The sequence below is a fragment of the Canis lupus genome, chromosome 30 (genome assembly GCF_003254725.2).
Source record: "Canis lupus dingo isolate Sandy chromosome 30, ASM325472v2, whole genome shotgun sequence".
In the NCBI taxonomy this organism is placed as follows: Eukaryota; Metazoa; Chordata; class Mammalia; order Carnivora; family Canidae; genus Canis; species Canis lupus.
Window position 1 is genome coordinate 38723160 of NC_064272.1, and position 17344 is coordinate 38740503.

Genomic DNA, 17344 nt, shown 5'->3' on the forward strand with positions numbered 1-17344 from the left:
GAGTTAGACACTGTACCTCGGGACGCACAGGCGCTGGCCAGGAGGGAGGGGGCATGCTCAGCATCAGCAGCCGCGTGGCTGCCCCACAGCGAGAAGACCCAGCACTCTCAGAGCCAGCTGCCTTCCCACTCCGGGCCTCTCTCAGCGGCCAGCTGGCATGCCTGGGTTAGGGCACACACCACGGGGTGCTCGTTACCCACGGGCGCGTCTGGGTGGACTCGGTGGGTTGGGGGTGCATCTCCCCCAGCATCTTTGGGCATAGGATCCCCTCGCCAATGCCCGCCTAATCCTAGCAGTAACTGTACAGGGATGGCGCTGACCAGGAGAGACTCGGCTAGGAGGGGGCTGTGGGGACAGGGGTCCAGCAGGTCAGGTTCCCATCCTGGCTCCATCCAAGGCTTCCTCCCGTGTTCTGGCAAGGAGCAGGACCTGCCCAGAGAAGTCTGGGGGCTGCCCCGGTGCCTCCACTCCTTTAGGGACCTGAATCTGCAGGGCCCAGAGGAAGATGCCAGTGCCCTGGCACTTCCCCCCCAGTCGGGAGAGGTGGAGCAGGGGCGGGGGGAGAGATCCAGTTCTCTGGCTTCCTATTGGAGGCGGATGGTTCTGGCTCCGTGGGTTTCACAGCTGCCATAGCAACTCCACTTAAAGGGCCAGCTCCTAGTACGAGGAGGGGGGCTCACAGGGAGCCCCTTCGTTAGCATCTAAGAGGCTCAAGTGTTTAGGGTGGTGGGCAGGACTTCCAAGACCTGGGCCCTCCCTACCCTGTTCCCCCGCTCCCCTCCACTAGCACCCCTCCTGCTGTAGTTCCACTTCTTGGCTCTGCTGAGGTCGGGCTGGGTCTCCGGATGGTCAAGGACTCCCACCTAGCCTTCGGCTCCACGCGGCCAGCTCTGCGGACTGCGGGCCACGAGTGAGGAGTACTTGTGTCCGAAGTTTGTGTGTACCTGCATACGTGTGCGTGTACGAATGGCATAGGCGGGCGTTTATGTCTGAAGGTCTAAAGGTACCCAGCCGTGCAGAAGTGCAGTGTGTGTGTGTGTGTGTGTGTGTGTGTGTGTAAGAGGGTCAGCGGCTCCCAGACATCCCTAAACACTGTGCACAGGTTGGGCTCCTCTCTCCGTGCCTGGGAGGAGACGGCTTCTTAGAGTGAGGGGCAGCGGTTATTTGGCAGAGCGGATAGCAATCCCGTTAGGCCCTGGAAGCGCATCTGAAGCCTGCGAGGGATTTACGGAAATTGAGCCCCACGTTTGGAGTGGGATCCAAGGCCGCTGTTCCGGTGAAAGACCCCGTCCCCGGTCCTCGCGGAGCCGCGTGCACGGCGCCCTACGTGCCAGCCCCGTCCAGCACGGCCGCAGGGAGCCGGAGCAGTGTCAGCCTGTGCCAGCTCCCTTGGGAGGGGGTGGCTGCGCTGGGCCAACAGAGAGGGTGTCGTCAGTCCCGGGGGGGGGGGGCGGGGGGGTGGAAACCGGAGATGAGGCCAGATCCTGCCTGGCGGGTCTGTCACCCGGGTCTCTGCTTACACTCCCGGGGAAACTAGTCGCCCTGGTGGAGACTGGTGCCAGATACTGGGGCCCTAGGATCCGGCCCCAACGGCCCCAAGCTCCAGGAGCACATGGGGTGTGGTACGGAGACGTCCTTGGCAGGGCCCCCTGCATGAGGCTGGCCCCAGGGGTGCCGGGGAGCCTAGGCTGTAGCAGGCAGCCAGGCCAGGATTTCAAGCCGCCCCATCTACGGGGACCCCTGGCCGCGGTCTCTGGGGGCCGGCTCTTCGGTGTGGCAAGAAGAGTCGGCTGGGCCCTGAGGTCTGGTCTGTTCTAAGGACTGCCCCGCGGCGTGGCTGGACAACACCCGACCCGCTCTGATTCTCGGCCTGCCCTTGGTCCTCCGGGGGCCCTCTGAGCAGTGATATATACCGCGATGTGTGACCTGCCCAAATCCTGTGAGCAGAGGAGGGCCTCGGGGGATGCCGAGATGTGAAGGGGGTGCTGGGAAGCTTCCTGGCAGGGCACGCTAGGGGCAGCACAGGGGGTAGAGGGAATTTCCTCTCTTGCCCTGGTTCCTGGTTCAGATGTTACAGATAGAGGCACCGGTCAGCTGTCAGGGGCTGGCTGGGGCTCTCCACCCCCAATCTGACTGTGCTCAGGCCCTGGGCTCCCGACCCCAGAGCTCAGACACCTCCCGTGCTTTTCCCCTGAGGACTTCAGCTTCCTGCTGGGGCGGGATCATCTGGGATCCAGAATCTGTCCTTCTTGCCCACAACCCTCAAAGGAAGAGGGGCAGGAGGTGGTGGCTCTTTAGCAGCTCGTAGAGGGTCATCTGGGGACCCTGTATCTCAAACCCATCTCTAGCCAGATGATGGCCTCTCGGGACAGTGGGGTTTTCAGAGTCCTTGCTGCTTACCCTACCTTGGAGAAGGAGCACCCTCGGTCTTGTTGTGGGGGTGGAGAGCAATAGAAATCTTCCTTGTGAACACGTCCGGGGAGCCAAGGGAAGGCACCTGTGGCGGTCCCCGCAGCCTCCCCCACACACCAGGTCCCAGCCGTGGGATCCCTTCGTCCCCCTCAGTCTCCTGACCTTTGCTGCTCCAATCTCTTGAGAGGTAGGTGGAAAGGGTCGAGGCTGTGGAGGCCAAAACTCGGGCCAAGAAATCTGTGCCCGGGACACGGAATACATCTCCTGATTTCACGGTTTCTTTGAGCTTCTCAGAGGGGGCCTAGCTTCTCTCCACTAAACCGAAGGGCTTTAGTCCCGTCCCATAAAGACCGGCCCACCTTCCTACACAGGTGGGGGCAGAGGGGATTTGAAAGGCCCCCGGAGGTGGAAATTGGGGGCTCCCGTGGCCCTGTGCAGCCTGCCGGCAGAGGCCCGGGGGGATGGCCTGCCCCAGGGGAGTGCAGGCCGGTGTGGGCAAGGAAGGGCCCAGTGCATGGTCAGACAAACAACACACAGCTGTCCAGAACCTCCACAGCACCATTTATCCAAGCCTCATGGAGTTGAGTGCGCCCAACTGCTCGCACCCCGTCCTCGGGGGAGCGCAGGCATTGCAGTGGCCCCTGGCCTGGCCCCAGTATGGCCGCAGACCCACGGGGCCTCCCGAGCCCTCAGCCTGTCAAGGTGGGGCTCTGGGTATGAAGCGGCCTCAGACCTTCCTCCATCCCACACTGTCAGGGGCTCCATGGGTCTGGGCTAGCTCGACATTGTGTTAAATAGCTTCCCGGCAGTCCCCCTTAAATAAACCCAGCCCCAGAGCAACCCACCCCGTTTTGCACCCTGAATATATTATTCTACTGGCTTATGTCTCCTAGAGAGGGGAGGGGCTCCCTCCTCCTGCCCTCTGCTCCAGGGAATACCGTCTCCCTAAAAAACCAGGGGAAAAAGTTTTCCCGTCAACTCTGGGGCAGAAACAAAGGGAGGCCTGGTCTGGCGTGGGAAAGCCGGGAGTCCCCGTCTGTCCCCCCACCCCCCCCCCCCGCCCCGTCCTCTCCTTGCCCTCTCGGCAGCCCAGGTCAGCTGTGACTTACCGAAGATCACAGGCCCAGGATCCAGAGTCCTGACATATCTAGGAGGTCACCCTGGTTTTGACAGCTCAACCCGGCTCCCGGGCAGGGGGACGGACTCCAGGCCCTGACCTCGGCCCCCTCGCAATTCTCCAGGCGTGGAGAAGGCTGGGGAGACCCCGGCTCTTGCCGCTGCCTGGTGCCGGGCCCCTGGGACTGCCTCGCGGCGCCGCCCGCCCTGGACGTCCCCGGGTGTCTCCGGCTCTGGGGGATGCTCAGCGGCCCCGGGGGGCCCGGGAGCGATGGGGCCGGGGCCCGAGCGAGCCTGTCCCTGGCCTGATCCGCATCTGGGCCCGGGGCCAGGCCTCACACCCAGTACTGGCCGTTTTTGAGGGCGGGGTTGGGTGTCCGACAGTACTGCAGCAGCTCTGGGTCGGGCTGGCCGCCGGGCGGGGGCCCCTGGCCGGGCACGGCCGTGAGCGGGATGGCGTGGCCCGGCTCCACCTTGCGGAAGGTCTCGGTGTCGCCGGCCAGGCCGTTGCGGGGCTTGGCGGTCAGCACCTGGACGTCGTGCTTGCCCGTCTTGTTCCGCTTGCGCAGGTAGAAGAGCAGCGGCAGGAGCAGGGCCAGGAGCAGGAGGACCAGGCACACGGGGATGATGATGCTGAACACGTTGGCCTCCAGGAGGCCCAGGAAGCCGCCGCTGGCCGCGGTGGGCCCGGGGCTGGGGCCTGGCGCGCCCGGCTGGCCCGTGGCCGGGGCGCCGCTGTCGGGTGCCCCGGCTTCCTCGGGGAGGCTGAGCAGGGCCACGCCGTAGGGGCGCGCCGCGTCGTAGGGCTCGGTGTGGAAGTCCAGGGAGGCCACGGCCGGGGGGACGCCGGGCGCCCACAGCTCCAGCGTGAGGCTGTCGCCCGTGGGGCCGGGGGCGCGGCCCAGCTGCAGCCCCAGCCTCCCGCCCTCCAGGTCCCGCTGCGTGAACTGCTCCACGGGCTCCGGCCCCGCGCGGGCCACGCGCACCAGGCGGCCCAGCCGGGGCCCGGCCAGCAGGCGGAAGCGCGGCTCCCCGCCCGTGCGGTTGGCCAGCTCGGCGGCGTCCAGGACGGCCGGGTCCAGGCGCAGGGTGGCGCCCTGCGGCCACGGCCCCCGGGGCCCGACCCGCAGCAGCGCCGCGACCGTGACGTCCACCGTGGCCGTGGCGTTGGCGCCCCGCGCGTGGGCCAGGACGGCGAAGCGGTCGCGCGGGGAGGACAGGTCGGTGAAGGCGAACTCCACGTCGCCGCGGTCCACCTGCCGCTGGCTGAAGGCGCCGGCCGGCCTGCCCGCCACCAGGAGCTGCCCGAAGCGCGGCGCCCGGGTCACGCGGTAGGCGGCCTCGGGCTCGGCGCGGTCCGACACGACGCGCAGCTGCCGCGGCCCGAGCGCGCAGCGCCCCAGCGCCTGGGGCACCTCCAGGGGCGCGCGCAGCTGCACCTCGATGGCGGCGGGCAGCACGTCCACGGCCAGCGCCACGGGCACGCGCGGGCTGGCGCCGGCCCACGCGCTCAGCTGCAGCACGCCCGCCACGCTGCTGCCGTTGGCCACGAAGGCCAGGCGGCCCGCGTCCACGTCGGCCTGCGAGAAGCGGCGCACCGGGCCCGCGCCCGCGCCCGCGAGGCTCAGGAAGCCGCCGGGGGCCGCGCGCCGCACCTCGTACTGCACGTCGGCGGGCGCGGCGCCCGGGAGCTGCACGCGGAGCTGCGCGCGGGACACGGGCGCGCGGGAGCCGCGGGGCAGGCGCAGCGGCTCGGACGCCGCGGCCCCCACGCGCACGGCGAAGGCCTCGTCGGGGAGCGCGGGGAGCGCGGGGAGCGCGCCCGGCCCGGCGCCCGCGGGGCCCTGCAGCTGCGCGCGGAAGCCGAAGCCGTCGGGCTGCGCGCCCCCGCCGCCGTGCGCGTAGGCCAGGAGCCCCGCCGCCAGCTCCGACTGCAGGAAGTGCGCCCGGCCCGCGTGCAGCGCCCGCCCCGCCAGCAGCAGCCGGCCCCGCGCCGGGAACCGCGTCACCTGGAACAGCACGTCGTGCTGGGCGCGCAGCGCGGCGGGGACGCGCGCCAGCAGGTTGGAGGCGTCCAGGGCGGCGCTGGTGATGTCCGCCTGCTGGCCCTCGGCCACCCAGAGACCTGCGGGGGGACGCAGGCCGTCGGACCAGGCGCCCCGGCGGAGGACAGGGGTCCCGTCCCCTCCCCAGCGCGCCCTGCCCTCGCTCGCCGCGCCCCGCGCCCGCGTGCCCACCCTCACCCGCCGCTGTGCGGCCCATCCCGCTGCTCACCCTCGTTCCTCCAGAGGCGGCTGGGGCGCTGCGGGCAGGCGGGCCTCGAAGGACACGGCCACCTCCAGGGTGGCGGCCACGTCGGGGGCGGGGGGCGAGGACAGCCGGAGCTCCAGGGCGTCGTGGACCTCCCAGAAGGGCTCAGCAGGCATCTTGTGCTCATACACAACATCCCCCGCGTATACCTGCGGGGACACGGGGGCGCATTTTTTTAAATTAGTATATTTATTTATCATAGACAGAGAGAGAGAGAGAGAGAGAGGCAGGCTCCATGCAGGGAGCCCGACGTGGGATTCGATCCCGGGACTCCAGGATCGCACCCTGGGCCAAAGGCAGGTGCTAAGCCGCTGAGCCACCCAGGGATGGAGGCACATTTTGAAACGAAAGGCAGGTTCCGCGCGTGGCGCCCACAGGTCCCCGGTGTCCAGCCTCACTCTCCGCTCTCCGGCCTATACCTGGCTGTGGGTCCCTAACCCCAGCCCGCCCTCACCAGCTTGCTGGGTCGCCGCTGGCAGTGAGGAGGCTGGCTCTGCAGCCAGGTGCCTTGTCACCTCTGCGCCCTGCAACCTCAGGCAAACCACCTTGCCTCTCTGAGCCCCTAGGGAAAGCCATGCCCTATGGGCGAGGGTCTCCACAGCTGGTCCTTCCCGTTTTGCCCATCTCCCGCCCTGAAGACACCAGTTTTACCATCGCCCTTCTTTCTTCTACGGTGACGATTTCCCCGCAAAAGGGAACATTGCCATCACGACTCAGCCATGCTGTTCTCTCTTCCATCTTTTTTTCTTTTAAAGATTAATTTTTTTTAAAAATTTTTTGAGAAAGAGAGAACACGTGCGCAAGAATACAGGCACATGCAGGGGAGAGCGGCAGAGGAAAGAGCAACTCCGGCAGGCTCTGTGCTGACCACGGCGCCCAAGGTGGGCTCCATCCTAGGACCCTGGGATCAGGACCTGCACTGAAACCAAGACCCGGATGCTTGACCAACTGCACCACCCAGGCGCCCCCTCTCTAACATCTTAAAGACTTGTGACTTCGCTTTTTCCACCAATGTCATCAGGCCTCCCCCCATTTTGCTCTCCTTTACAGCAAAACTCCAAAAAGAATAGTCTGTGATCTCCCCCATGCTGTCCCGAGTGCGCTCTGTCCAGGATTTTGGTGGGTCCAAGGGCCTTGTGTTACTCTCCTGCTTGGCAGCGTCTGGCATCATTGTGCCTTCCTTCCTCTAACAGCCACTGGCTCCCAGCGCGTCCCATCCTCACGGTTCCTCCTGCCTCTGTTGGCGCCCCCTTTCTCCCCAACGTCTACACCTTGGCCTTTAGAGTCCTCTCTACCTACAGGCACATCCCCCGTGTTCCTCCTTCAGCCGCATGCCCCCCCAGGTCAGCTCTGCGGATAACCCCCGTCGACCTCCACCGCGGAATGCTCTCTCCCAGGTTCCAGACTCACGTGTCTGCTTCCCGGCAGCTGCGTGGGGATATCCAAGGGACGCCTCCAAGCCAGCCTGCACCAGGCAGGCTCCTGACCCGTGCGCCTCTCCTAGTCTTCCCAGTTCACGGGATGGCTGCCCTGTTCTTCCAGTGGCTCAGTCCCAAACCCCTGGAGTCATGCCTGACTCCTCCCTCTCTTACACACCATCACTTCTGGCCTAGATTATCGCCACAGCCTCCTGTGTCCCAGCTTGGGCCCCGCTCCCTCCCCCTGTGGTTTTTGTTTTTGTTTTGTTTTGTTTTGTTTTTAATTTATTTGACAGAGAGAGAGAGTACACGCAAGCACACAAGCAGGGGGAGGGGCAGAGGGAGAAGCAGGCAGCCTGATGCGGGGCTCCACCCCGGACCCCGGGATCATGACCTGAGCTGAAGGCAGACACTTAACTGACTGGGCCACCCAGGCGCCCCCCGCCCCCCCATGGTTGTTCTTAACACAGAAGCCAGCGCGAGCCTTTTAAGATGTGAGATTACTGTTCTTCCTCAGAGAGTACAGTGGCTCCTCATTTGACCGCAAAGATCCCACTCTGACCCCTTGCCCCTGCCACCTCACCTCCTAACCATCCTGCCACACTTGCTGTTCTCCGGGGCTCTTTGCACGCTACACACCTAGGGCTCTTCCTCACTTCCAGAAAGAAGTACGCTCCTGGGCAGCCCGGGGGGCTCAGCGGTTGAGCACCCGCCTTCAGCCCAGGTCGTGACCCCGGGGGTCCTGGGATCCAGTCCCACGTCGGGCTCCCTGCATGGAGCCTGCTTCTTCCTCTGCCTGTGTCTCTGCCTCTCTCTGTGTGTCTCATGAATAAATAAAATCTTAAAAAAAAAAAAAAGTATGCTCCCTTCCCCCTGCTAATCCAAATGTGTCCTCTTGGCTTATCTTTTGTTTTCCCCTTTTAGGAGAGGGGGATGTATTGCTTCGCAGAAAAACAGGGCTTGCACAATACTAAGATGGAAACTGGGGTCGCAGCGTGTGGGAGGCTCTAGGACCGCAGGGTAGTGAGGAACTGGAGGGCAGTGCCCCATCTAAGGGGGAGCCACCCACACGCTAATGGGGGATCACCAGCTAATAGGGGATCACCATCCTTCTAACGAGGGAGCAGAGCCTGGGTGAAAGGGGAGGTTGCTACTCAGCTGATTGCTGTAGGAGGGCACAGAGCCTTTTAAGAAACTGGAGATCAGGTTTTTGTGTACGTGCGTGTGTGTGTGTGCGTGTGTGCGTGTGTGTGAAATCCTCCAAAGGTTATATGTTGACCATTAATTTTAAAAGACTAAATGTCTTGTGCAGGCCAAATACAACACATCTGTGGGCCAGATGTGACCCACAAGGACTGTCAGCTGTAACCTCTGGCCCAGGCTGAAGGGTGGCAGGAAGGAAGTGGAGACAGACCCCCAGGAGTGGGGTGGGAGGATGGATGCCCGGGGGCGGGAGGTGTCTTGGGGTGAGCCAAGTCACAGGCAGGACGAGGAGGGGTCTCTGAGCTCCGGGAGCAAGCATGCCCTGGTGAGAGAAAGCCTGGACTAGGGATCCCTGGGTGGCGCAGCGGTTTGGCGCCTGCCTTTGGCCCAGGGCGCGATCCTGAAGACCCAGGATCGAATCCCACGTCGGGCTCCTGGTGTATGGAGCCTGCTTCTCCCTCTGCCTGTGTCTCTGCCTCTCTCTCTCTCTCTCTGTGTGACTATCATAATAAAAAAAAAAAAAAAAAAAAAAAAAAAGGCCTGGACTAGTAGTTAGCAGCCGGAATCCTGGTTTTGCCTCTTACCGACCACATGCTCTGGACGGTCGCCTGACCTCCGTAAGCCTCAGTTTCCTTATCTGCAAAACGGGACACCCGATCCCTGCCCCACCCAACTCAATACGGCAGGACAGTGGTGCTGTCGAGACACTACCCAGTCCTGCCCCCAAGCCAGGACAAAGTCTCTGCCACGAAGCCATTTCCCAGCTTCCCTGGGTGGCACTGCCAGCCTGGCCCCCTGCTGGCCACTCCCTTTCATCCCATCTTGTTGGGGTGCGCGGAAAGCTCCGTGGGTGGGGGGAGGAACCCCAAAGGCCTGGTCCTGTCCCCTCCCCCTCCCGGGCATCCGATGACAGTGGCTCCCAGGACGCAGGGAGTCTAGTGGCGGCTGTAGAGGTGGGGCCCTACCTCGGCTTGCGTGAAGTTCACCAGGACCTCCCCGGTGCCGCCCTGCTGGGCGCGGAGCAGGCGGCCCAGCCGGGGGCCCTGCACCACCCGGTAGAGCAGGTGCTGCGGATCGGTGCCGGCACTGGAGCTGGCTCTCAGGCTCTGGCTGCTGAGCGGCTGGACCGACCCTGCGAGACACATCAGGGCCCCGCTGGCCTCGGACCAGGAGGCAGGGCGAGGCCGTGCGCCTGCGGGGGCAGCGTGACGGGCCGGGCCCCGGGCCCACGAGGCAAGCGCGCCGGGCGGACCCACCTGGGCACACGGTCAGCGTCCGGCTGCCCTCCAGGGAGAGGAGCAGCTGCTTCTGGGCCGTCACGCGGAAGAAGTGTCCGGGGGAAGCGTGCTCGCCGTCGGACAGGCTGAAGCGGAAGCCTCCGTCCAGGGCTCCTGAGGACGGGCGTAGAGTGGGTCTCGCTGGCCCCCGCGGGTCCCCGTCCGCAGGCGCCCCAGCCGGCGGTACCCACCTCTGTGTGAGAACAGCACGAGCCCATCGTCCAGCTGGGCCTGCGTGAAGCTGTGCACCTCGGTGCCTGGCGCCGCCCGCAGCACCACCTGCCCGTTGCTGGGCCGCTCGATGGTGTAGACCAGGTCCTCCGGGCCCGAGTCGCTGTCCGCACCCCTCAGGGCCTCCGGAGGGAAGGGCACGGTGGCCCCCTCCCACATCTGGGGACACAGGCCCGTGAGGGTTCCGTCCCCGCCGAGCGGAGCACTCCCACTGGCTCAGCTCAGGCCTTGGGCGGTCACCGAGGCCCGCGTCCTCCTGGGCTCCCCCTCCCAAGGGCCCCTCCAGCCCAGTGACCTTCCCCTGCCACCCCGGGCCCAGGCTCCCTTCTCTCCGCCCTGATCCTGCTTGTCCTGCGAGGCCAGCCCCCCGCTCTTCCCTCACCAGGCTCTCCCCGCCGCAGAGCCCCCAGCCCCGACCCGCGGCAGCACCGCGACCGTCTGGCCCTGCCTCCTGGGCACGTGGGTCTGGGGACGGGCTGGGCACACTACGGGAATGGTGAGGGTCGCGTCCCCAAGACGCTGATAAACACACTCCCTTTCCAGGTGAGGGAAGGACGGGAGGCTCGGGGTGGGAAAGGCTGATGCTTGGCCCCTGTCCGTGGCCTGGAAGCAGCACGTGACGAAGGCTCGTGTGTTTCCAGCGTGGTCACGAGGCCCACCCAGGTCAGGGAGGGGTGCGGGCAGCCCCACCCCAGGCTCAGAGGGAAGAGGAGTCCCTGTCGGGCCTCCCACCTGCCAGCAGGGCAGGATCCCGTTTCTGGGATCCTGTTACATGGCCCCAGCTGGGTCAGGACCTTGGGCTGCCTTAGGGAGGGGCTCCCAGCCCCGGAAAACCGAGCCCTCTGGGATCCCAGGGACCTTCTCAGTCCCAGGCTAACCCCCGGCGAGCCCTGGAAGGGGGAGCACGGTGCGGTGCGCAGAGATGGGGCTTCAGCGCGGGGCCTGCGCAAACGCTGAGGACAGCATCACCTGGTGGCCAAGGGGCCACACAGCAGCACCGGCCTGTGGTTCCGGGCAGCCCCGAGCCGCACCCCCGCTGCTCTGCGGCCGCCCCACCCCTGGACCACTCCCCACAGCCACAGCCTCTGCCATCAAAGGCGTCCGGTGTCCATCAGGCCCTGCCCGTCCACCATCTCGTGTGATCTTGGCCACGCCGTGCCCTTTCTGTTCCCCCGTAACTACTTCTGTGACCGTGGAGAAATGCTGTGACCGGGCTGGGCCTCAGCTTTGGCTTCTGCTGAGTGACGGCACCACCATTCTGGGGCGATGTGAGGGGCAGGGGCTCGGGAAGCCAAGCTGTGGCCCTCCCTTGCTGTGGGTGGAAGCGGGGAGCTTAACCACGCTCCACCTGGATCCGCCCTTTAGGGCCTGAAAGAACTTTCTTCAGGAGGTCTGGTCCGGAGCCACAGAAAACGCCTGCAGCTGAGGGTGAGTCCAGGGAAGGGCAGGGCCAAGGATGGCCATTCGCGAGACTGCCTGCCGCACTTCTAAGTGTTCAACAACCAAGTCTCACACCTGTGCCCTACTTTCAGTGCCATAGCTCTTCCCCACCACCTAGAGGCATGTGGCACGGTCCCCACTTGGAGAAAGCGACGGGCTCATGGGCGGGGGCGGGGAGCTCTGTGCTGGGCCTCTCTTTGGGCGGGAGGTGGGAGGTGATCCCAGGCTGCTCTCACCGTTAGGCCTGTGTTTGCGGTGAGGATGGGCGGTTGGTCATTGACGGGCAGGACGGTGATGGTGAAGGCCACAGGGTGGCTCTGGCGGTCCAGCTCGGAGGCGTTAGCCACTAGGGTGAAGCTGTCTGTCAGCGTCTCACTCCCGTCGTGCACATAGCGGATCTGCTGCTGTTCTACCTGTGGGCAGGCCCGAGGCTGAAGGCCAGGCCCTGGCAGGCCTGAGGGCGGCGCGGGCTCCACCCCGGCACCCCTCGTGCTCTGCCTCTGGGTGTGGGAGGGACGGGCTCCCTCCGCGCTTCCATTCCCGCAGGTGGAGACGGGGACACCCCCTCCTCCCAGGCTGAAGGGCCGCAGGAGGAACGGGAATGGGACTGTCCTCCGACTGCCCTGCCCGGAGGGGAAGGAACGGCAGCAGGCACCCAGAGCAGAGGCCTCCCCGACCGCGACCTCCCTGCTTCCTCTGGGTGGACGCCCCCAGCCGTAGAGCCCCCAGCTGCCCCCCGGCCCCCAGCGAGTCCCGAGAGCAGTACCTCTTTCCAGGAGAAAGCGCTGAGGGTCCCCGCTTGAGGGGCCTCCTCTCTCCGCAGGGCCCCGTGCAGGGGCTGCTCGAGGACCCGCAGTTCGAGGCCGGGCAGTGCAGGGAAGTAGGGCCCGGCGACCTGGAGCAGCGGGGGGGCCAGCACGCGGCTGCCGCCCTCGGGGACGCTGAAGTTCTGTGCCTCCAGTGGGATGGTGGCGGGCAGCACCTCCAGCTCCACGCGGACGCCCTCGAGGGGCGCACCCAGGCCTGAGCCCACGTCTAGGGAGAAGGAGTCACTCCAGGCCTCGGGGCGGGAGTGGAGGTACAGGACCCTGCCGGCGTCCACCGCCTCCTGGGAGAAGCTCTGCACGGGGTCCCAGCTGGGCGGCCCGGCCACGGAGGCGCCGCGGGACAGCATCACCAGGTAGCCGGCCCGCGGCGGGGTCTTCACCGAGAACACAATTTGGGCGGGCGGCACTGCCTCCTGCGCTGCCTGCGTGACACAGGGTCATGGAGGGAGGCCGCCGGCCCCCAAGCGGCCAGAGCAGGCTCAGCGCCGTGCCCCCCAGCCCCCCGCCCAGGAGGGCCCCGGACACCCCTGCTCACTCAGACACCCAGACATGCAGCCAGCTGGGCCTCCCCACCAGCTGCTCACTCGTGCACACTCCCCAAGAGGTGTACGCGGTCACACCTCCAGACTCGGTGACTCAGATGCACAATTTCTCTACACACTGATGTGGATCCACACACGTAGGCCTCACGGGTGTCGCACCCTGTACCCGCCCGCTCGCCCATGCCCGCGGGCCGCCCGGCCTCCGCGGGGGCCACTGCTCACCACCAGAGGGCGCTCCGTCCCTTCGGGAGGCAGACTCCGCACACAGGGCCTGGGGCCCGCGAGGACCTCCGCGCCCCCCACCTGATGGCCCGGCTGCAGGAGGCCACACACCACCCCCAGCTCACATCCCTGATCCTGTGCCTCTGCCTGGAGGGGTGTCCTTTCATCCCCTGCTACTGAAACCCCAGACTCTGCAAGGCCGGACTCCAGTGCTGCCTCCGTCAAGGCCAAGCCTTTCTGATGCCAGACAGGGCCAGCCACCGTCTGCCCCAAATCCAGGCAGCTGGACCCACCAGGGGCTCAGAAATCGGCCGTGTGCCACCGAGTCAGTAGGCCTGGTTGCTCTCTGATTCCTGGATGGTCAGCGGCTCTCCCCAGGTCCTGAGGCCCAGTCCTCAAGGTGCCCAGGAGAATCCCCCAGGGAACGAATTTATTAGAAAACAGATTCTCCGAATCCGTAGCACGCACATGTGTGCACCTGACAGGTGGAGGCCCCCATAACTCTGAGGCAAACTCCCCGGAGACCGTCAGGCACATCCCCAAAGCGCGGACACCACCCAACCCAGGAGTCCCCACCGGTACCCCCCAAACGTCCACGCGCTCAGGGCGTGAAGGCTGGATGGAAGGGGCCCCCTTCTCTGGCCTATGACTTCCACTCGCCCCTCGGCCTTTTACCTCCAGCTGATCCTTTCTGATCTCAGCTGCCTCCCCCTGGAAGACGTAGATCTTCTTGTTCTGGACCAGATGCAGTGGGGCCAATGGCCCCTCCAAGGCAATGGTCACCTGCAGGGTGGCATCCGTGAGCACAGGCCCTGCCTCCACGGAGAAGGCCAGGGTGTCCTGCGGGCTCAGGCTGCCATTGTGGCTGTAGAGGACGGCCCCGTCCAGCAGGTCCTGTTGGGAGAAGGCTGTGGCCGGCTGGCCGGCCCGGAGCAGCTGCCCCCAGTGCGGGCCGGCTGTGACACGGTAGCGGACCTCATCCCCGCTGCGGATGTCTAGGTTGGTGTCCAGGCGGAGCACGGCTGTGTCGATGGTGCCCTGGCCCCCCTGAGGGACCACGAGGCTGGAGCCATTGGCCACGCGGAGATAGGGCTCGGATGCCTGCACTTCAAGCAGCGCGGTGGCCTGGTGCCGCCCGTCGGACACCTGCAGCTGGATCCAGCCGCGGTCGGCCCCGGAGTGCACGAACAGGACACGCCTCTTCCGGAGGTCCTCCTGGGAGAAGCGGTAGATGGGCCGCGTGGGCTCGTCCGCGGCCACGATGCTGCCGAAGAGAAGGTCCTTGCGGGTCAGCACCAGCTGCGCGTCGGCGAAGCCGGAGTCGGCGTCACTGAAGGCCACGTCGTCGGTCGTCAGCAGCCGCCGCCCGCCCCGGGCCACGTGGAAGACGCGGCTGACGGTCTGCACGGGAGCGTGGTCGTTCACGGGCTGGATGGCCACGCGGAAGACGCCCCGGACCTCCTCCCAGGCCAGGCCGCCGCTGCCCTCACTCTGGCGGGTTGCCACGAAGGGGATGTCGTCTTCCGTGGTCTCGGAGTTGTCATGCTGGTAGACCAGCCGGCCCTGCAGCAGGTCCTCGTTGGTGAAGGACGTCACCGCGGTGGCCTCGTCCTGCGCCCCCCTCCAGACCAGCCGCCCGTGGCGGGGCCGCTCCATGACCTCATAGAGGTAGCTGGCGCTGTTGAGGCTCTTGACGAACAGGTGTTCCGCGGAGAGGACGCCCTCGCCTCCCTCGGGCACGGAGAGGAGGACGTTGGTGAGGACGGGGGCGTCGGGGTCACCCCCGATGTGGATGGGGAAGGTGTAGAGCGGGGAGAAATGTGGCGGAGCCGTGACGCGGAAACGGAAGGCGTCCTCCACGGTCTCCGAGGTGCGCGCCGTGGCCCCGTAGGTCACCCGGCCGGCCTGCAGGTCATCCTGGGTGAAGCCCTGCCCCTCGGACAGCCGGGCGCCCTGCAGCCTGAGGTTACCCTTCCTGGGGGCCTGAACCAGCTCGTAGTGGAAGGTGGTGGGGCTGGGGCCCGCCCCCTCCTCCAGAGCGGCCTCCAGGTGCGCGCCGGTGAGCGCCTCCTGCCGCGTGGTGTGGGTGCGCAGGGGCTCGAGCCGCAGCAGCCGCACGGTGGCTCTCTGGATCGTCACCAGGAAGGACAGATTGCTCAGGGTCTCCTGGCCCACCTGAACCTCCAGGGCCACGCGCTCCACGGCGTCCTCCGTGCGGTGCTGCGGGTCGGTGCTCAGGTACCTCACGCGGCCCTGCTCCACGTCCCGCTGCTGGAAGGCCTGCACCGGGCGCCACTCCGCGCCCTCGGCGCCCCCCGCGCCCTGCTTCTGCAGCTCCCCGAACCGCAGGGCCGCGGCGACCCGGAACAGCACGCTCACATCCTGCCCCACCGCGTTGGTCTCCACCGACAGATTGGCGGGCAGCACCGGGGCGGCGGAGCCCTGGGCCAGGCGCAGCCCCGTGTTGTGGCGGACCCGGATGCTGGGCCGGACCGCCACCACCTGCAGCGTGGCCGGAGCGCTGGCCTGCAGCCCGTCGCTGACGCGGAACGTCAGGTCCTGGGCGGGCCCGCTCCGGTGCACGTAGACCAGGCCGCCCGCCTCCAGCTCCCGGCAGGAGAATTCGGTGGCTGGCTCCCCGGGCTGCTCCTGGCGCTCCACCGGCAGGCCCGGGGCGGTGCCAAGGAGCTGGAAGGTGAGGCCCTCGCAGGCAGAGTCTGGGTCGTAGGCCTGGAAGACCTCGGGCCCCAGGGGCTTCTGTGTGTGTTCCAGGATCACCATGAGGCTGCCGTGGGGGAAGATGATTTGGGGTGGGTCGTTGACCGGGTTTATCTGGATGGGCAGGATGTAAGTCTGGCCCCTCCGGAGGCAGGAGGGCACAGGGCCCCTGGCGGTCACGGACACCTCCAGCATCAGCTGGTCGGAGGTCTCCTCCGAGCCATCGTGGACGAAGCGGGCCTTGCGGTTCACCACGTCCAGGAGGGTGAACATTTTCCGTGCCTGGGCTCCCGGGACGTCCAGCTCGAGCTCCCCGTGGCGGGCCCCACGGCTCACGCTGAACAGCACCTGGGATTTACGCAGCTCGGCCTCGCTCAGGTCCAGCGTGGGCTGCAGGTGCCGCCACTCAAGCCAGGCTGTGCCCCCCTCGGCCACCACCAGCGGGCTGACAGTCAGCAGTTGGGTGAAGTTGGCAAAGACGGGAGGCAGCCCCGGTTCGGGCACGCAGGGCTCGGGCAGCTCCACGGCGGACCAGGCCTCCGGTGCCAGGGTGGAGAGAGCTTCATAGGTGCCGTAGGTGTCCTCCTCGTACTCGTCTTCCTCCAGGCTGCAGCCGGCCACCATGCTGCGAGTCAGCGAGGCTTCCCGGAGCCCCTGCCTCTGGCCGTTGATGCTGAGATCCTCCATGCAGCCCAGGAGGGAGACGTTGACGGCCCCCGAGGCCAGGCCCAGGCGGTGTTCCTGGAGGTGGCGGGAGGCCTCTGTGTCCAGCCCCCCCAGGAGGAGACTGCCGCGGGGTTCCAGGTAGCTGAGGATCCCACGGTTGGAAGTCCGTGTGGGGTACTGGTCCACGGAGATTTCCAGCTGGTGAGCATCCACGTGGACACTGACCTCATGGGGTAGCCCGTCAGCCACGGGCACGCTGTTGTGGAGCAACACGGTGCCCTGGCCCTTCTCCACCACAGCCCGCAGGTGGCCCTCAAATATGTCCACGTAGATGAAATCCCCGTGCCGGCCGCCCGCCTGGAAAGCCAGGGGCGCCTGTCGGCTCCGAGTGGTGAGTATGAACGCCAGGGTGCCCTCCTCCCGAGTGTTCCAGGCAGGGAAGGCAGCCAGCGAGTGGGGCCCAGAGAAGCCCAGAGCCACGCTGTCATCAGCAGAAAACTCTTCAGCGCAGCCCTCGTGCACGTCAGGGGTCAGCGGTCGGAGGAGGTTGCGGCCGTTGACGGTGGCGGCGTGCAGGCAGCCCCTCAGGGGCCGGCTGGCTCCCATCAGGTAGGACAGGCTCAGGCTCCCAGTGCCCCCCAGGAAGATCCCATAGGGGACCTCCAGGGGAGCTCCCAGGACGGGGGCTGAGGCGTTCAGCAGCCCATCGACGGACAACGAGGCCTCGCTGTCTGACACAGTCAGCTCCACGGAGTGGACGGCGGAGTCGCTCAGCGGAGTCTCAGCTGGGGTCTGCAGCCTCAGCTCCTCCTGGCCCAGGGTGAGTCTGACCTGGGGAGAGACGGAGGGATGGGAGTGGGGACAGCACTTCGGACGATCTGCTTCTCCTGTAAGAACATAGTTGGTCGGCCACATTGGAGTCCCCAGAGCAGACGTCCTGGGACAAAGGTTTCTCATGCCAC

General features: G+C 66.3%; 1 protein-coding gene across 1 annotated transcript in view; it reads right to left on the reverse strand.

Moving 5' to 3' along the window:
- Positions 1-2952: 2952 nt before the first annotated feature.
- The window catches only part of CSPG4 (chondroitin sulfate proteoglycan 4), a 33357-nt gene continuing 18965 nt past the window's right edge, over positions 2953-17344 (reverse strand). The window contains 9 exon segments of the mRNA XM_025472109.3: positions 2953-5653; positions 5803-5842; positions 5844-5987; positions 9425-9591; positions 9716-9850; positions 9928-10126; positions 11644-11820; positions 12174-12656; positions 13674-17213. Coding sequence (XP_025327894.3) covers positions 3864-5653; positions 5803-5842; positions 5844-5987; positions 9425-9591; positions 9716-9850; positions 9928-10126; positions 11644-11820; positions 12174-12656; positions 13674-17213 — 6675 coding nt within the window. The 3' untranslated portion in view covers positions 2953-3863.